Raw genomic sequence first — 27,994 nt, 5'->3', positions numbered from 1 at the left:
GGTAAAAAGAAATGCTCTTTTCAATGCATCACACATGGGAATTCCAGAAAGTTCTAACTTTTGAAATGAAGACATAAGATGCATAATGTGATCATTACATTTACTTTTATCCCTTAATTTGGTTTCATTCAACTCTGCTAACCAAATTGGTTGTTGTTTTGCATATGTAGTTGCATACATAGTTCTTAGTTTATATAAAATTTCGTTTGCTGTATCTTTTGCCTCCACTAATATGGCTTGTTTCTCTGAGAGAGCTCCCAAAAACATGCACTTCACATAATAGTTTGCATTGTCCCATTCAGCCATATTTTCAGCTGTTCTGTTTTGGTCTAAACATATACTTAATTTCTTTGCTTGAAGTAGACATCTGAATCTTAGCTCCCATTGCTGATAATTAAATTCAGTTAATTTAGGCACCTTGAGAGAGTAGAAAATGGTGAATTTCCTCCCTCAGCCATTTCTTAGCCTTGCCTTCTGTTTGGTGTGTGGGGGGAGAGAGAGAGACAGACTGAATCTTTCTTTTAAAACTTAAGAGAAAAATGTGGCTTTTTCACTGCCTGGTAATATTTCTCCCTTTTTCAATTCCTGGGCTGGGCCCATAACCCTTTTGTTGGATTATTTGTAGTAAATAATTAGCAGATTTTATACACACAGCTTCAGCTTTAGAAATGTTAATTTCTTTTCTTCATCTCTCTCACATACACCCCAGAATAATTCACTGCTGAGTCACTTTAAAGTTGAAGTAACAAAACATCTGTTTACTCACAGTTTTAGTCAGATTGATATTCAGACAGGCTTATATAAACATAATACTATACATTTGGATTATCAGCTCTTTCCATGTGCTTAGATGGTAATGGATGCTCACACCATAGATTCTCAGGTTAGGAGAGATCATGAGCTCCATGTGCTGTGCCTAATCCCCACAGGAAGTTGCATAGGTGTGACCTCTCTAGGTAATTCACATCAGAGGTCACAGAGTAATCACAGAGAAAAAACATTGCTGACAGACAATGCATGTAAAACACAATACATTATTCCAACAGTTTCACCCTTAGATATATTTGTTCCAAAATGAATCACTTATCTCATTAATGCCCACAGTAATCCACTGGGGATGTTGGGTGTGCTAGTGTTCTGGGTAGCTGTCACTTCTTTCTTCTTTTTTACTTTTTAATTTGCTAGTGCAGTGCTCCCTTAACCCTGGCCTCTCGTTCTCAACATGCCTGCATGTTTCGCTATAAAGCGTCGTCAGGAGAATGATTATCCCAACCTATAACAGATAAAATTAATCACTATCATATCAAAACCATATCTTATCTACTTGTTACTTTTATAATATAACCTAAATGTTACATCGTAAATTTTAACTCACATTTGTTGGAAACTATCAGGTGTTGATCAGTCAACCGTCCATACCGGTCTGGCAAAAGAACGCCAGTACATGCGAACTCCCTTCTTATATTCCCGCCTCCCCCAAGGGATTCTAAATTTGTGTGACCGCCCACCAATCAATTGCTTTGTTCAGTCCCTTCGGCTGCGAAGTCTGCCATTTAAAGCAGGGGCGTAGCCAGACTTCCGTGGGGGGGGGGGTCCAGAGGTCAAGGGGAGGGGGCACATTTTAGCCCCCCCCGGCGCCATTGCCGCCCCCCCCTCCCACCGCGAACCCTCCCCCGCCGCCGCCTACCTTCGGTTTTGCTGGTGGGGGACCCCAATCCCCGCCAGCCAACGTCCTCTCTGACTGTTCTGCTGCAGTCAGACTCAGAAGTCTTCTTCTTCCTTCAACAGTTGCATGCTGACGTCCTGCACGTCAGCATGCAACTGTTGAAGGAAGAAGACTTTTCTGAGTCTGACTGCAGCAGAACGGTCGGAGAGGACGTCGGCTGGCAGGGATTGGGGTCCTCCGCCAGCAAAACCGAAGGTAGGTGGGGGAGGTTCACGCCAGGAGGGGGGTCCCGACTGAAATTTACGGGGGCCCAGGCCCCCTCAGGCCCCACGTAGCTACGCCACTGATTTAAAGATATACTGTGCTTCCTTTCTTAAGAGCCTAGAAACTATGTTGCCCCCTTGTTGTTGGTGAAATTGGAACAGAACTATGAATCGGAGGTCTTCCTCTTGATGTCCTTCCTCTTCCCAGTGACTCACTAGTGGTGCATCCTTCTTATGAGTACGTAAATTACTACGGTGTTCACCTATTCTTTGTTTAATTTTTCGTTTTGTCTAGTCGATATACCACTTCTCACATGGACATTTAATACCATATATCACTTGCATGGAGTCACAAGTAGTCTTGATTTGCAAAATTATCAAGTGGCCAGTGAACGGATGAGTGACTGTTTTGGTGACCCATGCAAATCTACAATAGGAGCATCCATTGCATGTGTTGTGACCTCTCTCTCCTTCTTCTAACCATCGCTGTTCTCGTCTTGTTAATATTTGTCCTAAATTCTGAGATCTCGTGTTGGCAAATCGTGGGTCCGATTGGATCCCATGCAGATGCATTATCGGCCAGTGTTTCTTTATAATTTGTTTAATCTGAGTCGTTCTGGATGAGAATAGTAGGACACATGTTAGAACCTCAGGCACCGGCCTAGTGTCGTGCCGGGGCTGTAAAAGCCATTGCCTATGGCTATTAGTGGCTCTCTTGTATGCTCTTTTTACAGTGTTCCTAGGGTATCCCCTCTGTATAAATCTATTTCTCAATGTTTCTGAATGACTGTAAAAATCAGTTTTGGAGTCACATAGTTTCCTTAGTCTCAAGAACTGCCCTATTGGGATAGCCTCTTTCTGTGCTATCGGATGAAAACTAGCATACTGCAGTATCAAGTTTGTATCTGGCGGCTTGCGGTACAACTGAGTGTGAAATTTTCCCTCATGGAATGTTATCTGAATATCCAGAAAATTGACCTTATGTATTCCTATGTTGGTTTCAAATTTAATATTTGGGTCGCAATTGTTGAGATGTTCACAAAACTGTGCCAATAGATCTTTATCACCCTTCCATATCAACAATACATCGTCTATATATCTTTTCCATGTAATGATATTTGACATGTATGGCGAATTATAAACATATAGATCTTCATAGTGGGACATGTATAAGCACGTCACCATAGGGGCTACTGTGGCCCCCATTGCCACATCCCGTGTTTGCAAATAGAATGTCTCTTCGTATTGAAGGATTACCTTACGTGCCATCGAGTTTAGCAGTTCCAGTTTCTGGTGAGAGATCTCTAACCTCTGTAGATGTAAGTCAATAAGTTCCAATGCTGTTGTTTGTGGTAGGCGAGGGTGGAGGACTGTTGAGGGAGAAGAGGGCGGGCAAGTCGGGCGGGTTAAAATATTGGGGGTGCTCGAGCACCGACAGCACCCACGGAGTCAGCGCCTATGATGTAGCATAAGGGGGATCTGCGCCAGGCACAGGGATTTACACCAAGGTTTCGTTGGTACAACTGGTTGCCCTTAAATGTAATCATGGTTCCTGGCACTTAGCTCTATTCTTTAAACGATGCCTAACTTTGAGCGCCAATTACAGAAAAGCGTTTAGCACTTTTTTGGAGCCGATTTTACAGCGCTATTTATATAATTTAGTCCAGAGTGTCTATTATTTGCTACTCTTTCACCTTCCATTTGTAACAAATGAACACCCTTGGAGCACTTTTACTATGTTGTGGTTAAAAAGAGGCCTTAGTGCTCCCTTACTCAGGTTTTTTCCCATGTGCTAAGGCCATTTTTACTGCAGCCATAAAAATGGCCTTTTTGTCCGTTTGTTTTTTTGTATTAATGTACCAAAAGAACACTTCTCACAACCCATTTTGTAGGTAGAAAGGGTTAGTGCAGGAACACCCATTCTCTGCCCCTGTACATGGCCCTATAATTTAGCATGTGGCTGGTGTGTGTACATTTGGCAGGTACCGCAGGTCGCCTGAGCATGTCCCGAGGTATGCCATTTTTATCTACATTAGGTGCGCATTAGCACCTAATGCAGCTCAGTAAAAGGGCCCCTTTATAAGGGGTGGAGGAGTGGCCTAGTGGTTAGAGCACTAATCTTGAAACCCAGAGCTGCCAAATTCAAATCCCACTGCTGCTCCTTGTGATCTTAACGCTTCATTGCCTCAAGTACAAACTTAGATTGTAAGCCCTCCAGGGACAGGAAAATACCCAGTCTACCAGAATGTAACTCACCTTGAGCTACTACTCAAAAAGGTGTGAGCAAAATCCAAATAATGATTCAAAATGTATTGGACTCATTCTGTTGTGGCACAATATTTATACCTGGCTTTCTTATTCTTTAACTTGATACATTGCCATATAATATTAGAGGACTGGCTATGGCTAGATAAATCTGTGGTCGATTATGTCAACTGGAATGAAGATGAACCCTCGAATCAAGCCGATGAAAATTGTGTGGAAGCTTATGCCATATCTGGGTACTGGAATAACAATCGTTGCACTTCGTACAAAGGATATATTTGTAAAATACTGAAAAGTAAGTAATACACCATGTCACTTCTAGTTTTAAGCTTTTGTGTTCTTTATCTTTTATATTAAAAGGAAGCTCTAGAATGAAGGGGCATAAGATAAAGGTGAAAGGGCACAGACTGAGGAGTAATCTAAGGAAATACTTCTTCACAGAAAGGGTGGTGAGGTGAGGAATGACCTCCCTGTGGAGGTGGGGGAGATGAGGACAGTACCTAAATTCAAGAAAGCATGAGACAAGCACATTGGATCTGTAAGGGAGAAGAAGGGATAGTAGATGGTATGGATGGACAGACTGGATCAACCATTTGGTTTTCATCTGCTGTGTTTCTATGTTTCTGCATGGCTATTAATAGTTTAAAATACTTGATATACCACCTTTCTTATCATCCAAAGTGGTTTATAATAATAATTTTAAAAGAAACATTTTGGAAAAGAATGCCATTAATAACAGGAAAGACACATCCAATCAGACCTTCCAACCACATTCACTCTCATTCAAATGACATAACAACAAATAAATGTAAAAATACAGATAGTTACCTCAACCATCAAGCCTTCAGATTTCCACAGGCCGACCCCCCCCCCCCCCCCCCCCCCCCCAAAACAAGAAAAAATTAGCCAAATGCTTTTTGAGTAAAATAAAATTTTAAACGTGCCTTAAATTGCAAAAATGATATTTTATTGTCTCAACTCCAAAGGGAGTTGATTCCATAATACAGGAAGTCACCAGTAGAAGGCACTTTCCCTGGTCACAGTATGCCATGCCCTCGCATTTCTAGGAAGAGCCAACAACAGAGGACCCTGATCTCAGATTGCGCCCTGGGACATAATTATCAATCATCGGCACCACATAAGAAGGTGTACCCTCCCGCATCAAACACTATCATCAAAATCTTATATAAAATTCTATACTCCAATGGCAGCCAGTGATACTGGATATACAAAGGGATGATGTGCTTCTTAAAGCACATTATCCCTTAGTTTTTTCTATGAAGATATCCAGATATGCCCTTGAGTTGAACCAACTCATCGTGACCTCCAAATTAGGACCCCCCTCCCCTTGGCATGGTTTTCTTGGCATGATACAGCAGACTTCCAGCCCCCCAACCACCCCCGGCGCACGTTCAGGGGGGCTGGAGATCCAGTGGGTCTCCAGCCCCCCTAACCCCCCCTTGGCATCCCCTCCCATGAATGGAGCTCTGGTGGCCAAGTGGGCTGCCAGTCAATCCCCACCCCACCCCTGGTGGTCTTAGTGGCCCTTCCTCACCCCCTACCTTTGGTGGAGGAGGGAGGTGGCCTACCTTCTCTTCCATCGGCGCTGCCTCAAAAATGGCGGGCCTGGACCTGCCCAGTGCATCCTGGGATGCACTGGGTGGGGCTTCACACCATATGACGGCGCCGATGGACGAGGAGGGAGGCCACCTCCCTCTTCCACTGAAGGTAGGGGGTGGGGAATGGCCACAAAGACCACCAGGGGTAGAGTGGGGTGGGGATTGACTCGCGGCCCACTGGGCCACCATGTAGCTAGCTGTCAGTAGTAAATAGTGGAGAAGTGGATTAGGAAGGGGATGTGAGAGTTTCATTGATTAGTTAAAGGAGTACAGGAACCAAGAAAAGTTAAGAACTCTTTATCTAGAGAAGCCATGGGACGTTACTGAGCATTTTCTGTTGTATGTGATAGAGCAGCATTTGGTTCAACTCTTCCTGAGGTGTTGAATCCAGAAGAATATATGATTGAGCCTGAGACCAAAGCCAAGTAATACAGTTTCCACAAGACAAGTCACCCTTTCTATGTATGTGACCAGGGCCAGATCAACTAACTTTGCTACCCTAGACTGCTTCAAGATATGGGGCTCTCTCCTCTTCCATCATGTGTCTCCACTACAATGAATGAACCTGCATCATCTCCCTCCATCCAAGTGCTGACCAATCAGTTTTAAGAACCTAACCCTAAACATTTTCTAAACAGAGCAGTTTTTATTTAAATTGCTATGTCAGTAAGTTAAAATACTGTAATGGAAGGGTACTTTGATTCATATAATGTATTTACATACACAGGATTATATATGTTCCAATGTTGAACAATGTTTAATGTACAATTATCTGTTTCTTTTTTCTTTTAATAGCTATTGAACCAACTGAGAAACCTTCAATTATGAAACGTAAGTCTGTTGTCTCAAGACCCATGTGTGTCGTACACTCTTCCTGTGCAATGTTACCACATGGTATATTCTAGATTGGTGATTTCCACAGGCATTTTTTTAAATGAACGGGTACATTTTCAACTGAGCACCCAACTAGAAAGATAAGAACATAAGGATTGCCATACTGGGTCAGACCGAAGTTCCATCAAGCCCGGTATCCAGTTTCCTTAGCATCAGCACCAGACCATGTCCTACATGTGGGTATATGTCCTCTTACCAGCAAATGGGGAGACTGAGACAAACTGTGAAGTGCATACACTTAGTGCTGTGAAGTTCTGAACACCTCAGTATTTCTTAGTCTCCTCAGCAAATGGTAGGTAGGTGCTGTGGGCTCTGCATTTCTTGATTACAAAATAATTAACTAAATAAATAAATCAGATTGCTCAGATATTTACTTTGTGGGCTTTGAAGGAACAGCAGATTGAGAGTCGTGTTCATTTAGAGCTTTTAAAAAATAAGATTCTGTGCTTCAGACTCTGCAGCGTTTTGTTTTTAAAAGGAGAGACGATAGGAGATCCAAGATGGCCACTGTGTGAGACGGACGTGTTTTGAGTCTCCACGTGGATTTACTAATTTAGAGATGCCAAAACGGAGAGGCCAGGCCGCTGCTGCTACCCCCCAGCGGCAGAACTTACCATTTCATTCCGAGTCCATTCTTTCATATATCCAGCGCCAGCGGACTCCGGATTTAGAATTGTCGGAAGGTAGCCCGCTTGTTCCATCCGGGGTAAATGGAGGTCCGGAGCGGAACCAAGGGCTGGAAATTACTCTGAGCCCTGACACTAGAGTTCCTCCTCCACAGCCGTGAGGAAGCAGCTCCCCTATCTCGGCACTCTCAATCCTGAAAGATACAGGAAATGAAGGGCAAGAGGTACAACAAGATCGGTTAGAGGAGTTGGGGAGTTTGCAAACTCCTCTGGAAACCGCAGAGACGGCATTGTCGGCTGAATCTCAAGCCTCCAATCAAGCAAAAAAAGATTCCTCTCAACAATCTGAGGTACAGATCACTCAATTTGCTGTTTTCTTTAATAAACCTAATGAAGTGACTTTAGATACTCTTTGGACATTAATAGCTGACTGCTAAAGTATTATGCCCCCAGGTTAAAAAATTGTCAGAAGAAATACTATCTTTAAAGGGGAATTTGAAAGAAACTGAAAGTGAACTAAAAACTCTAAACCAACAGGTTCTGAAACATGAAAAGGATATTCAACATGTGCAGCAAGTACAAAATAATATACTTAAAGATTTGACGAATCTCAGAAGGAAGACTGAAATATTTGAGAATTACTCTAGAAGTAATAATTTACGCTTCATTAATTTTCCCTTACAGAAAACAGTCTCTCCGCGGGGATGTTAAAAATCTATCTTAAAGAGGTTTTGGAAATTGGGGAAGACAATATTCCCCCATTCTCACAGGTGTAATATCTCCCCATTAAAGGCGAAGAAAAACAACTTCAGAATAATCAGGCTTTAGATGTATCAGCACTGCTGGAAACATCAGATATGGAACAACTAACAACAACAACTTTGGTGACTACAGTGGCCTTAATATCAGATAAAATTTGGATCTTGAGACTATTTTTTCGAAATAGAGAAAAGATATTTAAAGGTTGTAATGTCCGAATTTACCTGGCTGTTTCGAGGGATACCCTTGCAAATGATCAAATCCTTGCAAATGCTTGATCAAATACCAGTCACAGAAATATGTTTATTATGATCCTTCTCAATTGGAAGCTTTTATATCAGCCAGACAACAATTGGGGGTACTACCATCTAGTAATAACTCTTAATAATAATATAAATCTGTTTCACGTCCAGATTTCCTATTCTAAGCTTGATGATGTTTTTTCTCCATTTAATTTAGGTGTCTTGGATCTACATTGTGGACTTATGTGACGTTAATAAAAATAATTTTTCCTTATTCTTTTTTTTCTTACATTATGTAATCTATATTATCGTTTAACTGAACTTTTCTGTACAAGTATATTTGCTTGTTAAACAATTTAAATTAATAAAAATAAAATAAAAAAAGAGAGATTATAATCAAAGAGAGGATTTTCTGTCAGCTCTGAATTATTGCTTGAAGCCAATTCATTGCTTCTACAGTGGAACAGCCTCATTTGTCTGTCTGCCCGGCTTGCAGTGAGGGGATTGGCTTTGCTGTAGTGGCCTCCTGCGGTGTACACGCTGCCTTGTGGTCCTCCCTCCTTACCTGGATTTCAGTCGTAATGCGCCTCAGCCCCCATTCCTGACTCTAGAGAGGGTTCCTTAAGGCGTGAAGCATCCCCATCAGGTCTCTGTTGATTGGAATTTGGTGCAGGACCTCTCTAGGCTGCTCTTTTGAACAATGAGCTCATGGAGAAGGACGAGTGGGCCAAGAGAGAGGGTTCCAAGCTCTCTGTGGGAGATTATCCCTCGGTTGTTCAGCTTTTATGCTGACAGAAGCTCCCCAGCTCACCTCCCAGGTATTGTATTATCTGGGTTTGCAGGAGGAGCAACTGATGGCTCCACACAAGGGAGATCTGGTGCTCAAGGGCACCCATCAACCTCCTAAGGTTTCCCCCTATAATGAGGACTTTAAGGAGCTGGTGGAGGCACAGTCAAATCAGCCCAATGCACTTTTCTGCTTGTCATGGACTTTGGCTCATTTGTACCAATTGCCTGTGGAGGATCTCAGCCATTTTCGGGTGCCCAAAGTGGATGCCTTGGTTATGGTAGTGACCAAGAAGGCAGTGGTGCCCATGGAAAGCAAAGCTGCACTCCAGGATCTGCAGGATTGGTGCCTGGAGGAACTTCTTAAGCTGTCCTTTGATGTGTTGGTCCTGGCATTGCAAGCAGCGATTTGTGTCAGCTATGTGGCATATGCCTCTTTCTGTTAGGAGGAAAACCTCCCAGATTTTCTAGGTGAGAAGTCTGAGGACCTGGATAATTTGGAGATGGGCACAGCCATTTTGTCTGATGTCTTCTAATATTTGGTCAGGGCCTCGGCGAAGTCCCTGGCCCACTCTGTAGCAAAGCTGGACATGTCTTCTCATGTTCCATATAAATCTGTCATTTCAGGAAGGGCTAAGATGATGTTAGTTTTTGTCACCATAGGGCATGCAGTTATAACTTCCTGCTTATCTGGTGGCAGATTTCTCTTTTTATGAGATTTCTGTATCTGTAATGCTCTCGCTGTAAGGACACTGGTAGGTTTGATATCCCAATATGAAAGATTCTTACCAAGAGATGTTTAAATGTCACAAGCTTGCATGTGGGTTTCTATGTCTATATATTGGGATGCTGACGTTTTAATTGAAGGCTTACTTTTATGGGAACTTAGGTTAGAATGCAAAACAGGTTATGTAGCTATGTAGTTAGGAGCTGAATTTTTAATTGAAGGCCCACTTTTATGAGTGCTTAAATCAGAATACGGAACAGGTTGTGTTCCTATGTACTGTGGTTTTGGATGCTGGGTTGGGGCCTGTTCCTTGTATGGCATTAAATCAGGATATAAAACAGGTCCAGCTGCTGCCACCGGGTGCGAAGCATAAGGCTGATACTTTTGGGCATTCATTGCCTTCACACACAAATCTCTAGCAGAAGAAGGCTCAACTGGTCAGCCCAAGAACTTAAATCTCTTGCAATAGTAGGATGCATGCCCTGACAAATTTCCCTGAGGTCCTCAGTACCTATGCTTCAATCTAAAAGATTTTGTGGTAGTTGTCCTCTGGAATCTCTCCCATCAGCTAGTCCAGTTATCACCAACAATAACACTGCCCTACAAACATAGTCTTCAGTACCCTCATTCTTATCTCACTTTAGGCCTTAAGTCTTCTCATGCCAAGAGAGACAGAAGCAGCTGTTGCCAAGTGAAGCAAGGAAAAGCCTGTCAGTTTAGCCAAACTAATAGCTTTTTCCATTTGCTCTGCATATTTGGGCTTAATACAGAGGTAAACAATTTTAATAAATTCCTCTGTATCAAGTTTTTCATCCTGCTCTAATGTTACACTCCTACCTTGCTTCTCCTGGCGGTGGCCATCTTGAGAGGTTCATCTGAGGGGCAGACATCTTGGGAGGTTCATCTGTGTCTGTTCCTGAGAGGCAGCCATCTTGAGAGGTTCATTTGTATCTGTTCCTGAGAGGCAGCCATCTTGAGAAGCTTATCCTTATGGGGCGTGCCCAATGAGAGTCCTCGCCTGGCAGCTGTGGCAGGGATCCTCTGATGAGAGGCCTACTTAAGAGCAGAACACAGTCAGCATTTTGCTTCAGCTTCAACTTCAGTGGAGTTCGTGGTGTTTCCTGTTTTCCTGTGTCTGGTGAATTTGACCATTGCCTGAATCCTGACCATCTCTTTGTTTGCTGCCTGCCTTGACCATTGCCTGAATCCTGACCATCTCTTTGTTTGTTTGCTGCCTGCCTTGACCATTGCCTGAATCCTGACCATCTCTTTGTTTGCTGCCTGCCTTGACCATTGCCTGAATCCTGACCATCTCTTTGCTTGCTTGCTTGCTTGCTTGCTTGCTTGCTGCCTGCCTTGACTATTGCCTGAATCCTGACCATCTCTTTGCTTGCTGCCTGCCTTGACCATTGCCTGTATCCTGACCATCTCTTTGTCTGCTGCCTGCCTGGACCTCTGCCTGACTTCTGACTGTGCTCTTGGCGTGCCTCTTCTCTCGGCTGAAGTCTCGAAGTCCTGTTGACTCTGGGGGCTCAACCCCCGGAGGAAGGGGTCACTCCAGGTGAAGTCTCGGAATTGTTCAGCCGCCTTGCGGAGCTCAGGTCCGACTTTGTCTCATCTGTGCTTCGCTGGGCATAGGAGCTCACAAGCGCAACATCTAACTTCCATAGTACAAGCACAGGGAAAATTATTGGGGTCTATCTTGCCTACCTACTTAGCCATAACTTCCATGTCTGTCTGTGAAAAGGGTTGTGAGCTAACAGTTTGAATGAAACCTCCTTCAGCAGGATGAGACTGTGATACCTTTTTCACAGCTGACACAGACATAGCTGTGACTGCCTTTGTGTCCTGAGGGGTGTATGGAAGGCCTGTAATAGTTGAGACCTGCAAGCAAGAATCCTTCAGCTTTTGTTTTAAGGCCTGTATCTCCCTGTGATAATGTGCATGATCAGTATCTTCAACTAGGGTGGGAGTCTGCAGTGTTAACCCTCTTACTAAATGTTTCAAGCCTGGAACCTGGCTTGCTTATATTTACAAAGCTGCAGTTTGGGTCTGCATTTGGTTTTCTTGGGTTATCTGTTGATGTACCTGCTATTTCAGAAATTCTACTTGGTAACTTAAGCAAGTAGTAATTGTGCTTAAAAACACCTTTTCTTTATACGTCTCCATACATTCTTTCTCTTTGGCTTGTAATTTGTCTTTCAATTCTGCACTCTCTTTTAAAATTCTTTCACATGTGGCCTGCATTAACCAAAGACAAGCAGCATTTCTCTTACGTTCTCACTTAACTGAATATATGGAACAGTACTTTTCAAATTTGGTTTCAATATCAGAGGTGGTGGTGATGTCATCAGCCATACCAAGGGTCCAAGGGTTAGGCCCAGAGGACACTATACATTGCTTAAACAAAGTGGGGTTGTCTGCACCTAGAATAGTGTGTGTATGTGTGGCATCCTCAGAATAAGCTGAAACATCAGTTCTCTTTTCACGCCAAAATATGGTTATGCACTAAAATTCAAGAATCCACATGCTGGTGCAAGGAGAAGCCAGGGTAGGCTTTGTGCATTAGAAGTGCTCTCTTTTATTGAGAAGAGAGGCTTAGAATGATAGCTGTAATGGCATAACTTTCATGGGTGTTCAGTAGAATACTGGCATGTAGACCACTCTTGAAAATATGCCTTAACAGCAAATGGTTACCAACCTCAAAAAGGATGGAAGTTTAGAAAAGGATATATTATTATTATTATTATTATTTGTTACATTTGTATCCCACATTTTCTCACCTTTGTGCAGGCTCAATGTGGCTTACATATTACCGTTAACGGCGTTAGCCGATTCCGGTCTGAACAAATGCATGGTATGAATGAATACAAAGTGATATTGTGGTAGAATGAGGTACATGAATGGTAGGTACAATTGGGGGGAACTTAGAGAGGGAAAGGGAGAAGAAGAGTCAGGTAATGTCCGTTATGGTCTTTGGTTATATTGTGTCACAAGTGTCCAGGTATTTTTATGTTGGGTCGGTGGGGTATGCTATTCTGAACAGGTCTTTAGTGCTTTCCGAAAATTTAGGTGGTCGAGCGTAGTTTTTACTGCTTTTGGCAATGCGTTCCATAGTTGTGCGCCTAAGTAGGAAAAGCTGGATGCATAGGTGGATTTGTATTTGAGTCCTTTGCTGCTTTGGTAGTGGAGGTTTAGGTATGATCGTGCAGATTTTGTGGTGTTTCAGGTTGGCAGGTCGATGAGGTCTGTCATGTATCCCGGTGCCTTGCTGTAAATAATTTTATGAACAGTCATGCAGATTTTGAAAATGATACGTTCTTTGATTGGTAGCCAATGCAATTTTTCTCAGAGTGGTTTGGCGCTGTCAAAACGCGTTTTTTCAAATATAAGCCTGGCTGCTGTGTTTTGGGCAGTCTGAAGTTTATTTATGATTTGATCCTTGCATCTCGCATGGATTCCATTACAGTAATCTGTGTGGCTTAGTACAATTTATTTATTTGCTGCATTTGTATCCCACATTTTCCCACCTCTTTGCAGGCTCAATGTGGCTTACATTATGCCGCAATGGCGATCGCCATTGACTGTATCAGGTTACAAAATATTTCCCTCAGGAAGAATGGTTTCACGTGTTGCAGTTTCCACATTGAAAAAAACATTTTCTTTATGGTGGATTTCGCTTGGGTCTCTAGTGATAGGTTGCGGTTGATTGTTACTCTGCGAATTTTCAGACTGTCTTAGATAGGGAGGGTGTATCCTGGGGTGTTAATGTTTGTGGGTTTGTATGTATTGTATTGGGATGAGATGATGAGACAGTGTGTTTTTTCTGTATTGAGTTTTAGTTGGAATGCTTTTGCCCATGAGTTCATGATGTTTAAGCTTAACTTGATTTTGTTGATGATTTCTGCCAGATCATGTTTGTAGGGGATGTATAATGTATAATATATAATGAGTAGGAGGGTTAGAAGATTGAAATTCCATGTGTAAAGGGGAAAAAGATAGTGATAGGAGTGTACTACTGTCCACCTGGCCAGGATGAACACATGGATGTAGAAATGTTATTGGAAATTAGGGAGGCTAACAAACTGGGCATCACGATAATAATGGGTGATTTCAATTGCCCTGATATTGACTGGGTAAATGTAACATCAGGGCATGCTAGGGAGATAAAATTCCTTGATGAAATCAAGGATTGCTTTATGGAGCGCATGATCTGGTGCGGGAGGTAATGGTGATGGGGCTGCTTGATAACAGTGATCATAATATGATCAGATTTGATATTAGCTTTTGAGTAAGTATACACAGGAAATCCAATACATTAGTGTTTAACTTTCAAAAAGGAGACTATCTGCTTATTTTCGAAGGAGAAGGGCGCCCATCTTCCGACACAAATCGGGAGATGGGTGTCCTTCTCCTAAGGTCGCCCAAATCGGCATAATCGAAAGCCGATTTTGGTCGTCCTCAACTGCTTTCCATCGCAGGGATGACCAAAGTTCAAGGGGACGTGTCGGCAGTGTAGCAAAGGCGGGATGGGGCGTGGTTAACAGATGGGCATCCTCGGCCGATAATGGAAAAAAGAAGGGCGTCCCTCACGAGCATTTGGCCGACTTGGTCCATTTTTTTTCATAACCAAGCATCAAAAAGGTGCCCGAACTGACCAGATGACCACCGGAGGGAATCGGGGATGACCTCCCCGACTTCCCCAGTGGTCACTAACCACCTCCCACCCTGAAAAAAACAACTTCAAAAACTTTTGTCTTTTTTTTTTTTTAAGAGTATGTCCTTTGTTATGCCTCCTTCCCTGCGATGGCAGTTCAGGATGTCCTGGACGTCCAAAATGTGGATGTTTGTGAGAAGGACATCCATGCCTTTGCTATGCCTCTGACACCCTCTTTATTTATTTATTTGGATTTTGGATCACAAGTAACAGCAGTGGGATTTGAACTGGTCACCTCTGGATTGCAAGACCGGTGCTCTAACCACTAGGCCACTCCTCCTCTCCACTCCCTTGAAATGTGGCCATCCCTGGGGGGGAGGGGCAGTATGCAGGTCCCTGGGGGGGGGAGGTATGTGTGTGTCAGCGGAGGCATAACGAAGGCATGGACGTCCTTCTTTCAAACATTTTGGACGTCCTCAACTGTCCCCTACAGGGATGGCCAGATTTCAAGGGAGTGGAGTAGAGTGGCAGAGTGGCCTAATGGTTAGAGCACTGGTCTTGCAATCTAGAGGTGGTCGGTTCAAAACCCACTGCTGCTACTTGTAATCCAAATAAATAAATAAATAAATAAAGAGGGTGTCGAAGGCATAGCAAAAGCATGGACATCCTTCTCACAGACATCCTCAACTGTTGTCGCTTCCCCTCCTTAGGAAGGAAATTGTGTGCAAATGAGCTAACAGCAAGCAGCTCATTTGCACGCAATTTCCTTCATGCATGCCCATTCCTTTCCGGATCAGTAAGGGAAGGGCTTTTTCCATTCAGTTAGTGGGACCAGTGCACTACGAATGCTGGCTCCTCCCATGATCAAATGGCTTGGATTTGGTCATTTCTGAGATGGGCGTCCTCGCTTTCCATTATCGCCGAAAACTGGGGATGACCATCTCTAAGGTGGACCTAAATTTCATGATTTGGGTGTCCCCAACCGTATTATCAAATCGAAAGATGGACGTCCATCTTGTTTCAATAATACGGGTTGCCCTGCCCCTTTACAGGGCCGTCCTTAGAGATGGGCGCCCTTAGAGATGGGCGCCCCCATTCGATTATCCCCCTCTATAATAAAATGAGAAGAACAGTGAAAAAAAACTTAGAGGAGCGGCTGAGAGGGTCAAACATTTGCATCAGGCATGGATGCTGTTCAAAAATACCATACTGGACGCCCAGGCCAAATATATTCCACATATTAAAAAAAGGAGGGAGGAAGACCAAACGACAGCCGGCATGGTTAAAAAGTGAGGTGACAGAAGCTAATAGAGCTAAAAAGAAAATCCTTCAGAAAATGGAAGAAGGAACCGACAGAAAATAGTAAGAAACAGCATAAGGAATGTCAAGTTAAATGCAAAGCGCTGATAAGGAAGGCAAAGAGAGACTTTGAAAAAAAAGATTGCATTGGAGGCAAAAACACGTAGTAAACTTTTTTTTAGGTATATTAAAAGCAAGAAGCCAGCAAAAGAATCAGTTGGACCGCTAGATAACCGAGGGGTAAAAGGGGTGATTAGGGAAGACAAACCCATAGCAGAGAGATTAAATTAATTCTTTGCTTCCAGTCTTCACCAAGGAAGATTTGGGAGAGATACCAGTGCCAGAAATGGTATTCGAAGCTGACGAGTCGGAGAAACTGAATAAAATCTCTATAAACCTAGTGGATGTAATGGGGCGATTTGACAAATTAAATAGTAGCAAATCTCCTGGACCAGATAGCATTCATCCCAGAGTATTAATAGAACTGAAAAATGAACTGGTGGAACTATTGTTAGTAATATGTATTTTATCTTTAAAATTGAGCATGGTACCGGAAGATTGGAGGGTAGCCCATGTAACACCGATATTTAAAAAAGGTTACAGAGGGGATACGGGAAATTATAGACCGGTGAGCCTGATGTCAGTGCTGGGCAAAATGGTAGAGACTATTATTAAGAACAAAATTACAGAGCATATTCAAAAGCATGGACTAATGAGACAAAGCCAACATGGATTTAGTGAAGGGAAACTTAGCCCCATCAATCTATTACATTTGTTTGAAAGGGTGAACAAACATGTGGATAATGGTTGATATTGTGTATCTGGATTTTCAAAAGGCATTTGACAAAGTACGTCATGAAAGACTCCAGAAGAAATTGGAGAGTCATGGGATAGGAGGTAGTGTCCTATTGTGGATTAAAAACTGGTTAAAGCATAGAAAACAGAGAGTACAGTTAAATGGTCAGTATTCTTAATGGAGAAGGGTAGATAGTGGGGCTCCTCAGGGATGTGTGCTGGGGCCTGCTGCTTTTTAACATATTTATAAATGATCTAGAGATGTGAGTAACTAGTGAGGTAATTAAATTTGCTGACGACACAAAGTTATTCAAAGTTGTTAAATCGCAAGAAGATTGTGAAAAACTACAAGAGGACCTTACAAGATTGGGAGACTGGGCAGCTAAATGGCAGATCACATATAAAGTGAGCAAGTGCAAAGTGATGCATGTGGGAAAAAGGTTCCACGTTAGGAGTCACTGGCCAAGAAAGGGATCTCGGCGTCGTTGTTGATGATACGTTGAAATCCTCTGCTCAGTGTGCCATGGCGGTTAAGAAAGCAAATACGCAAATACAGTGTTAGATATTATTAGAAGAGGAATGGAAAACAAAAGTGAGGACGTTATAATGCCTTTGTATTGATTCATGGTGCAACTGCAACTCGAATATTATGTTCAATTTTGGTCACCGCATCTCAAAAATGATATAGTGGAATTAGAAAAGTTACAGAGAAGAGCGACAAAAATGATAAAGGGGAAGGGGCAACTTCCCTATGACATCTAGGGCTCCTCAGCTTTGAGAAGAGACGACTGAGGGGAGATATGTTAGAGGTCTATAAAATAATGAGTGGAGTGGAACAAGTGGACATGAATCGTTTGTTTACTCTTTCCAAAAATACTAGGACTTGGAGGTATGCTACAAAGTAGTAAATTATATACGAATCAGAGAAAAACTTTCTTCACTCAACCTGTCATTATACTCTGGAATTCGTTGCCAGAGAATGTGGTAAAGGCGGTTAGCTTAATGGGGTTTTAAAACTACTACTACTACTTAACATTTCTAAAGCACTACTAGGGTTACGCAGCGCTGTACAATTTAACATAGAAGGACAGTCCCTGCTCAAAGAGCTCACAATCTAAAGGACACATGAACAGTCAGTCTGATAGGGGCAGTCAAATTGGGGCAGTCTGGATTTCCTGAAAGAGTTAGGTGCCGAACGCAGCATTGAAGAGGTGGGCTTTAAGCAAAGACTTGAATATGGGCAGGGAGGGGGCTTGGCGTAAGGGCTCGGGAAGGTTGTTCCAAGCATAGGGTGAGACGAGGTAGAATGAGCGGAGCCTGGAGTTGGCGGTGGTGGAGAAGGGTAATGAGAGGAGGGATTTGTCCTGTGAACGGAGGTTTTGGGCAGGAACGTAAGGGGAGATGAGGGTAGTGAGGGGCAGCAGACTGAGTGCATTTGTAGGTAAGAAGGAGAAGCTTGAACTGAATGCGGTATCTGATTGGAAGCCAGTGAAGTGACCTGAGGAGAGGGGTGATATGAGTATATCGGTTCTGGCGGAATATAAAAGGGTCTGAACAGCTTCCTAAAGGAAAAGTCCATAGACCCTTTTCCCAAGTCCATTATTAAATTGACTTAGGGAAAAGCCACTGCTTATTTCTATGATAAGCAGCATAAAATGTATTGAGCTTTTTTGGAATCTTGTCAGGTATTTGTGACCTGGATTGGCCACTGTTGGAAACAGGATGCTGGGCTTGATGGACCTTTGGTCTGTCCCAGTGTGGCAATACTTATGTATCTATGTACTTATAAGAATTGCCAAGAATCAGTTCCAATGTACAGAGTATGCTTTCACCAAGTTCCATGCTGAAAGGAACACGGGAAATAAAGCCATAGGGACAGTAAGTTCAGTTGATGTGTGATGACTGTTTTCAGTAGTTCCAACAGGGATTTTATTATTGAAACAAGATACTCAGTTTCTATAAAGCAGAAAAATACATTTTCAGTAATGATGTAACTTTTAGGAGGACAATATTATCTTGTGCACTATTTTCCTTGCCCACATTCTCCACAAATATAAAAACGTAAAAGGGGATAAAAAGGATATATTTGATTTGGGGGAATTGCATTAACCTGCACTGTATAAGATATAAGGACATGTGCTCAGAACATAAGGACCAGATTTTTACCAATAATGTTTATTTACAATACAGGTAATGCAATAATGTTAGAAAGAAGTTTTTAAGGATTTTACACAAGGGAAATGTGCCACAAGATAAATATTGTTAGAAAGTCTAAATTATTGATTAGGCAGTATTAATAGTAACTCACTTTGATTGAGATTCAGATGAATTGTTTCTGCTGCTCGCTGGAGTGGTGAAGGAGGTCTTTTGGCTGGAGTGGTTCACTTACAGCCTGGCTCTTGAGCGGGCATGGTTGTCAAAGTGCAGTTATTCTGTGTTGGTTATTTTGATGTTGTTGAGTGCAAGGAAGCAGTTCACTTCATTTGCCTATGTCTGGGTTTGGTGCATTTTTGAGGCTTGGTGTGCGGATTGTGGGGTTCTGACTCAGCGGTCAATGGTGGCAGAAGTCCTACAGTTCCTCCAGGATGGGCTACAGAAAGGCTTGGCCCTTTCTTAAGGTCCAGTTTGTGGCTCTGGTGGTCTTCAGGGCCCAGTTCAGGGCCGCTCCATCTCATGCCATCCAGGTGTTTCCTGCTTCCTCCAGGGCATTCATTGTCTGCAGCTGCCGGCTCGGCCAATCATTCCTCCTTGGGACCTTAACCTGCTGTTGTCCGCATTACTGCATCCCCCATTTGAGCCTCTCCAAACAGTGACCTTGAAGGACCTGTCGCTTAAGGTGGCGCTTTTGTTCACCATTACATCAGTGAAGCAAGTCTCAGAGTTTCAGGAGCTCTCGTGTCAGGAGCCTTTTCTCCTTTTTCTCAAGGAGTGGGTTGTCCTGTGTCTGGTTCCTTCATTCTTGCTGAAGGGGGTCTCACCATTTCATGTCAATCAGGCCATCTCACTGTTGGTGTTCTTCAGGTGGGAAGCCAGGCAAAATGTTTTCCAACTGGATGTGTGCAGAGTGCTTCGCTGATATTTGTGCAGGATGATGGAGTTTCAACGTTCAGATCATCTTTTTATGCTTTTCACGGGTCGAAGGCTACCATTGCTCAGTGAATTAAGGAGGTGATTTTTTTCTGCCTGTTTGGAAGGCGCAGTGCTCCTCAGGGTCTCTGTGTACATTCCATGTGGGCTCAGGTGACCGCTTGGGCCGAACATGCTTTGATTCCCATTGCGGATATTTGCAGGGCGGCTACTTGGTCATTTCTGCACACCTTTGTCAAACACTACTGTTTAGATGCTCAGGCTTGTATGGACGCTGCCTTTGGGATGGCAGCTCTGGAGCAGAGGTTGACCGTGTTCTACCCTTGATGAGTACTGCTCTGGTACTTCCCACTAGTAGGGCATGGTGTGGAGCTAATGCTAAGGAAGGAGAAATTAGGGCTTACCTGCTAATTTACTTTCCTTTAGTTACTCCAGACCATGCCCATTCCCCTCCCTTGCTCTGTAGTTGCTGTTTCTTGTCCGTTCCCACTGCAGGGTTTCACTGCTGAAGGATCTGTAAGGAGGTGGAAGCCGGCTGGTTTCTTGTGTGTTAGTCAGGTGTCTCTGACCAGTATGAAGAAACTGAAACTGTAAAAACAAACAAACCCAAAGACAATGAAAAAGTAATGGCAATGCCTATGGGCAAAGAAGGACAGACATTCCCTTGTTCTGGTTGTTCCGGATCCCTGTGGGATATTATAGGGGGGGTCTGTTGTTCCATGGTTTTCTCCCATTGCTTTGTCAATAGAAATATCGAGGTGTGCAGTGATTCACAGCACCAAGTATATGCACTTCATAGTTTGTCTGTCTCTCCATCTGCTGGTAGGAGGACATATACCCATTCGTGTTGCATGGTCTGGAGCAACTAAAGGAAAGCAAATTAGTAGGTAAGTCCTAATTTTTCCTTCCACAGTGGCCAATCCAGGCCATATGTACCTGGCAAGATCCCAAAAGAGTAAACACAGATTTTATGCTGCATGTCCCAGAAATAAACAGTGGATTTTCCCCATGTCCATCTTAATAATGGCTTATGGACTTTTCCGGTAGGGACTTGTCCAAACCTTTTTTTTAAAACTCTGCTAAGCTAATTGCGTTTACTACTTTCTCTGGCAATGAATTTCAGAGTATAATTACACGTTGAGTGAAGAAATATTTTCTCCAATTTGTTTTAACTGTACTACTTAGTAGCTTCATTGAGTGACCCCTAGTCCTTGTATTTTTATAAAGAGTAAAGAAGTGATTCACCTCTACCCATTCACTCCATTCAATATTTTAGAGACCTCTATCATATATCCCCTCAGCTGTCTCTTCAAGCTGAAAAGCACTATAACCTCTTTCGCCTTTCCTCATAGGGAAATCATCCCATCCCTTTTATCATTTTCATCACCCTTCTCTGTACCTTTTCTAATTCTGCTGTTTTTGAGATGCGGTGACCAAAATTGCACACAATATTCAAGGTACGGTTACACCATGGAGCAATACAAAGGCATTATAATATTCTCAGTTCCTGTCTTAATAATTCCTAACATTCTATTTACTTTCTTAGCTAAATCCTTTTCTTGGGCGACAACTCCTAATGTGGAACAATGCATCGCATAGCTATCGTTTGGGTTCCTCTTCCCTACATGCATCACTATGTACTTCCTCACATTAAATGCCATGTACTATTTGGATGCCCAGTTTACTAATCTTGTAAGGTCCTCTTGCAATTTTTTACAATCCTCTTATAATTTAACACCTTTAACAACTTTGTGTCATCAGCAGATGTATTCACTTCACTTGTTATTCCTATTTCCAGATCATTTTTAAATGTATTAAAAAGCAGTGGTCCAAGCACAGACCCCTAGGAAACGCCACTCTTTACCCTTCTCCAGAATATTGACCATTCAGCCCTACTCTCTGTTTTCTATGTTTTAACCAGTTGTTAAATTCACAATAGGAAGTTGTCTCCTATCCTCAGGAGTCCTTCCTGAGATACTTTGTCTAATACCTTCTGAAAATTCAGGCACATAATATCAACTGGCTCACCTCTGTCCACATGTTTATTCACCCCCAGTGGTGTACCAAGGGTGGGGCGGTCCACCCCGGGTGCACGCCGCTGGGGGGTGCCGTGGCGCGCGCCTGTGGGCTCCAACTTCGCGAACTTCGCTCGTTCGCTGCAGCTCCCTCTGTCCCTGTCCTGTTCTGGGGCAGAGGGAGCTGCAGCGAACAAGCGAAGTCATAGCCCACAGGCGTGCGCCGTGGCCCCCCCCCCCCCCCAGCAGCGTGCACCCGGGGGGGGTGTCATTTTGCCAGGGAGGGGGGAAGGTGTCATTTCGCAGGCGGGGGGGGGGGGGGGGGGGGCGCATCAGCGATCTGCCTCAGGTCCCATCCACGCTAGGAACGCCACTGTTCACCCCTTCAAAGGAATGTAGCCAAATTGTCAGTCAAGATTTCCCTTGTTTCACTAATCCATGCCTATGTATATATTCAGTACTTTTGCTCTTTATAATAATCTCCACCATTTTGCCCAGCACCAACATCAGGTTCACCGGTCTATAATTCCATAGGGCACTGCAAATTTTTACCACAATTTAGTAAAAATGGCCCCTTTTGTGATTATAGAATAGAAAAAAGTTTCATCCCTGTTTAAGAAGCTGCGCTGTAAGCGCGCTAACTTTATAGCACACACAAAAAATTATGGTGTGCTAACGCTAGAGACACCCATATATTCCTATGAATGTCTCTAACATTAGCTCACACTTTGATGTCCCCATGCATACCTCCTACCCACCCCCATCCTCCCACCCTGTCAGACAGTCATAGTAATGCTTGAATGTTTTCACTTATATACACTGTCAGCTAGCACATTTGCTTATTTCCGATCTGACGAAGAAGGGCAACCTTCGAAAGCTAATCAAGAAATGTATTAAGTTATGTCCAATAAAAAAGGTATCATCTTATTTTCTTTTCCATGTTTCATTTTGTTTGATTTCTATTGATAGCGTGAGCTAAAAAGTTAGCACGCCTATTGCCCAGCTTAGTAAACAGGGCCCTTCATTTGTTATTTGTTTCATTACTCATGATGGATTTTTTTCTTCTTTTTTTTTCTTCCAGCACCATCAAGCAATAATACAGCTGCCCCTTCCTACAGTGTAGCTGGAGTCATTGTAACAGTTATCCTTATTATGGCAGGTGTTGGAATAGCTATATATTTCTTCTACAAACGAAGACGTAGCCAACTGCAAACAGACAGTAACTTTGACAATAGATTGTATTTTAATAGTGCTAATGTACCTGGAGCTAGTGATACAAAGAATCTTATGGCTAACATTGAACAGAACGAACATGTTCAAATTTAGTGCAATCACGTCCATGGATAAAGCTGCAGAATGGGAACACAGACAGCCTTATGCCAAAGCCACTTTCTCGTCTCTGAGTAGTATTCTGTTTTGCATACTAGTAACCTTTCTTGTTTGTTTGTTTTTAACATACTAGCAAACAGAAGTACTTCCTATAAGCTGTACCAACATCATAATATGGAAAAATGGGAAGAGATTTCCAGACATTTTAATTTGTACAGCAGAAATATTGTTTACACCTATTTTAAAACAGGTCACATGAGAGCCTGAAGGCTTATGCAAATACAGTATAAGCATGGAGGTGACCTATGCATACTGATAACTTGGCATTCTGTGATGACGTTAATTAGAATTTATTGTCTGTGCAGGGTAGTATGTCTTTGGTGTCACAACATAGTCCTGTCATGAAATATTGTGACAGGTTTGCAGTTAACTTGTTTTCTACTTGTATTTTGTTCTTTTACCAATAGTCCTTTTAACCGTAAGAGTTCAGGAGTTAGGCTCTGTGTGATGGGATCTCAGGTTATTCAACCATAATTGGATCTCTGTAAATCTTGTAAAAATTGAAATTTGCTGTGAAATAATTAAAAACATGTGTTAACATCTGCTCAGATTCCACAGTTTGTGAGTTGTTTTACTTCAAGTTCATGTCCATTTTTGTTCTACTGTCTCTGCAATAACCAATTGTAAGGGATTGCAAATTATTTTTTTATTACATTTGTACCCTGTGCTTTCCCACTCATGGCAGGCTCAATGTGGCTTACATGAGGCAATGAAGGATTAAGTGACTTGCCCAGAGTCACAAGGAGCTGCCTGTGCCTGAAGTGGGAATTGAACTCAGTTCCTCAGGACCAAAGTCCACCACCCTAAGCACTAGGCCACTCCTCCACTCCCAAAGGGAATATATTCTATCATCCTACAAATTATGATCAAATAAACAATCATAGATGTCCTTTTCCTAAGCTGCAGTAAAACGTGGCCTTAACATGCCCTTATACTTGTCTTTCCCACTTGCTAAGGCCATTTTTGCCGCAGCTCTAAAGATAGCTTTTCTTTCTTTCTTTCTTTCTTTCTTTCTTTCTTTCTTTCTTTCTTTCTTTCTTTCTTTCTTTCTTTCTTTCTTTCTTTCTTTCTTTCTTTCTTTCTTCCTTATCCGATCAATCAAGTATGACTCTCGGTCACTCTATCCCTTCAGCTTGATACCACTCAGAGTTACTACTTCTGAGGGGGCTGATACAACTCAGTGCTGCCATACAGCTGAGAGGGGTACGTGTTTGTCTAGCTCCTCTGCAGAGACCTGTCTGGCATAGCTCTCTGCTTCATAGGAGCATGCAAACCCCTCAACCGCGATAAGGTCCGTACCATCTGAGGGGTTTGTATTATTTCCATGTGCTAATGTTGCCATTAGCACGTGGCCATTTTCTCAAATTACTGCATGTGCACTTACCGCCACCCATTTTCTAGGTGTAAGCTGGGCCTCACCCATTCGCTAGCTCTGGACCCAGGCCACAAGAAAACCTTACACAAACTTCACAGACTTCGCTCACTCTCAGGCCAATCATACCACACACCTAATTTCCAGTCCACTTGCAGTCGAGCTGGGGTGGGTCAATGGTTCAGAATAGTAATCCAGGGGTTTGGGAAACACTTTTCAAGTTCCGGGTTCCACTCAGATCTTCAGCCCAGGACCCACACTGCACTCCAAAGGATTTACTAACAAACTCAACTTTATTGTAACTTATGCAACAGGTAGTTTGCAACTTCAATGATTCTTCACTTCAGTCACATATAAATTATTTAAATCAATCTCATACTTCTGCCATTCCATGGGTAACACCTATGCCACTTACTTCTCAGTTGTATGTAAAGAAGATTATTTTCTTTTTTCCATGGCTATTCATGTATTCACAAGCATCCCTGTCCATGCCTAACCTGTTCGCTAGATGTAACTCCAGGGCTGTTCTCTTCTCCACCGACTCACTCTGCTACCGCCAGGCACAGCCCCTTATGGCTATCCTCCTTCCATGGGTGTACCTCACAGGGCAGCACCTTGGCTTAGAGCAGGTTATGTCCTGCCCTGAACCCTGCTTATGGGTCACTTTTAAGTGCATGAGGGAGAGTGGGAGAGTAGGCACTTTCTGCAAGAGAAGCAGCTGCAGGTTGGGGAATGGTTAAAAAATATTTGAGTGACACACATAGAACCAATATTTCAAAATGATTGGGGGGGGGGGGGGGGTAGGCAAACACAATAGAAATTACTTCTCCCTGGACACAATAAAAGGGTTTGCTCAGCCCAAATTGCAAAGAAGTGATCTATAAAACTGTCCACTCTTCAGGCTTCACTTACCTAGAAACCAAATGGCAGAACTCCTTACCACTCAAAATAAGAAATATATAGGAATATACTAGATTCCGCAAAATCCTCAAATCATTCCTATTCAAACAAACCCTCACAAAGAACAACCATATCTCAAACAATTAATTACTACTACTTAACATTTCTAGAGCGTCTGGATTCACTGAACGGTAAGGGTTAGGTGCCGAACGCAGCATTGAAGAGGTGGGCTTTAAGCAAAGACTTGAAGATTATTACTTGAATTGGTTATTTCTCTGTTTACCATTAACTTTCTCTTTGCTTCATGTACAATTTCTCATTCATAATAGATTTTCTAAATTTTAAGCATCCATATCTATCCCAGTATGTTTATGATATTGTACGTAAGCCACATTGAACTCAGACTTGTTTGGGATAATGTGGGATATAAATGTCACAATAGATAAATAAGTCATTGTGGATGCTCAGCACACACAGAGTTGGCTCCTATGATGCCGCAGATGCTGGATCACCACTACCTCTGCCACCAAAAAATAGCCCTGTCACCACTGCTGCTTCCACCATCACCATATAGATGTCATCAGACAGAAGCAGCTGTAGACTGCGACAGCGCCTAAGTTGTCTGCATAAGAGGATAAAGGCAGCTGAGAAAATAGGAAAGGCAATAGGAAATTTTAGAGATGATGGCATAGTGATGGGAGAAGAAAGAAGGGAGAGGCAGAAGGAACATGCCGCAGACCCAGGAGAAAAAGGTATCTTGAGAGCAGAAGAGGAAAGGCAGAGGGAAAAAGCAATAAGTAAACAGGATCTTTCAATTACTGAATAGTCAGAAGGAGCCTCCACAAGCTCCTGTGAGCACATACTGGTCAGCTGTCACTAGCACTGTCAATGCTACTGTTTGTCTCTGTGCTTACTAATACTATAATTCAATCTCGTGTTTATGTTGATTGCACACTTGATATAGCACCTTTCTAAAACAATCAAAGTGGTTAACAAGAAAACTCAATAAACCAGAAACAGAAATGGATAGGATAGAGAAAAATCAGAAAGGAGACAAAAGGGGAAAGAGAAGGAATACCGTTCAGCAACAATCACTCCGACATCCTGAGAAAGGCTAAAGAGAAGAGGTGAGCCTTCAAAATGGTTCTAAAATTAAGGTATAAGGGTTCTACTCAAAGAGAAAGTGGGAGATTATTCCAGTGCATTGGTGCAATGCAATAAAAGGCACTATGTTTTGTGGATTCAAGTTGGAGTGGTAAATGGATGGGATCAAAAGAATACTAATCATTTCTATAGTGCTACTAGATGTACACATTATATATAGGTATTGTCTCTGTCCCTAGAGGGCTCACAATCTAAGTTTTTATACCTGGGGTAATAGAGAGTTAAGTGACTTGCTCAAGGTCACAAGAAACTGCAGTGGGAATCAAACCCAGGTCACCAGGATCAAAGCCTGCTGCACTAACTATTAGGCTACTCGATGTTCTTGTATGGGCCTGGGAAGGAGTGTAGGATATAATTTGAGAACACAGATAAAGAGGGGATATCAATATGCAGAACTTTATGGGTAGAATTTTATGTTGAATGAGATATGAGGTATCCACTCCTACCCTAGCTGAGATAATATTTAACCATCTCTCTGACCTCATGTGCACCTTTATTTAAATTAGCCATCTTATTCTCTAACTCCTCTTACTCTCTTACCTATCTATACGTTCCATCTTTGATTATACCCTACACTGTCAATTAAAATGTTCTATTATGTATTGTGTTGACATTGTAAGTAGTATACTATGCCATACTTTGTATTATTTGAATATTTTTACTACTGTAATTGTCTATTGCTCATATTTGATTTATTCTTACTGTACACCGACTTGAGTGAATTCCTTCAAAAAGGCGGTAAATATATCCTAATAAATAAATATGAGACCGGAAGTCAATGGTGGTGGAACAGAAGAGCTGAAACATGGATGAAATATTGTGCATGTGACAGAAGACAGACCATAGTGTTTGAAGCCATTTCAACATTGATCCTGGAAGCAACAAGTGAACATAGTAATATTGCATAAGCCGCATTATCTATGTATACCTTGATAGAATGTATGTGACGGAGGGTTAGGAACGAGGATTTGACTACTGAGGATATCTGACTATCAAATGTCAATTTATAATCAACCCAGACCCATAAATAATTAAATGAGTCTAATAAAGTCAAGGGAGCTCCACCAATAGTAGGGGATTGAGATAAGCGCAATGGTCAACCTGTAAACCAACAAGCAAGAGACTTTGCTGGATTAAGAATGAGTCGGTTTACCTGCAGCCAGGCAGAAACAGAATCTAAATGAAAAAGAAGTAAGTAGGTGAGGACCAATAAAAAAGAAATACATAAAAAGGAAGCTAGGAGTCAAGGAATGACAAACACATGATTGAAGTGGAGAGAGTTCAGGGAAATGAGGACCATGACATGAAACTAGGAGAATATCATCAACATAAAGTATGCTAAGATAGAGTGGTGTCAAATAAGGGTGGTGAGGGGACTGAGGAAAGTGTTGAAAAGAAGTGGTGTAAGTACAGAATCTTGGGGTACACAGAGCAAGAGTGGGGATGGCACAGATGTTAAAGAGGGTAGG

General features: G+C 42.5%; 1 protein-coding gene across 1 annotated transcript in view; it reads left to right on the top strand.

Moving 5' to 3' along the window:
- The window catches only part of MRC1 (mannose receptor C-type 1), a 343,694-nt gene extending 320,045 nt beyond the window's left edge, over positions 1-23,649 (top strand). Inside the window, exons 28-30 of the mRNA XM_030199501.1 lie at positions 4,322-4,489; positions 6,609-6,644; positions 22,782-23,649. Coding sequence (XP_030055361.1) covers positions 4,322-4,489; positions 6,609-6,644; positions 22,782-23,026 — 449 coding nt within the window. The 3' untranslated portion in view covers positions 23,027-23,649. The remainder of the gene's footprint in view (positions 1-4,321; positions 4,490-6,608; positions 6,645-22,781) is intronic.
- Positions 23,650-27,994: the final 4,345 nt, after the last annotated feature.

This window comes from Microcaecilia unicolor, chromosome 1 (genome assembly GCF_901765095.1).
Source record: "Microcaecilia unicolor chromosome 1, aMicUni1.1, whole genome shotgun sequence".
Lineage (NCBI taxonomy): Eukaryota > Metazoa > Chordata > Amphibia > Gymnophiona > Siphonopidae > Microcaecilia > Microcaecilia unicolor.
The sequence above is the reverse complement of the archived record's forward strand: the minus strand, read 5'-3'. Positions and strand labels throughout refer to the sequence as shown.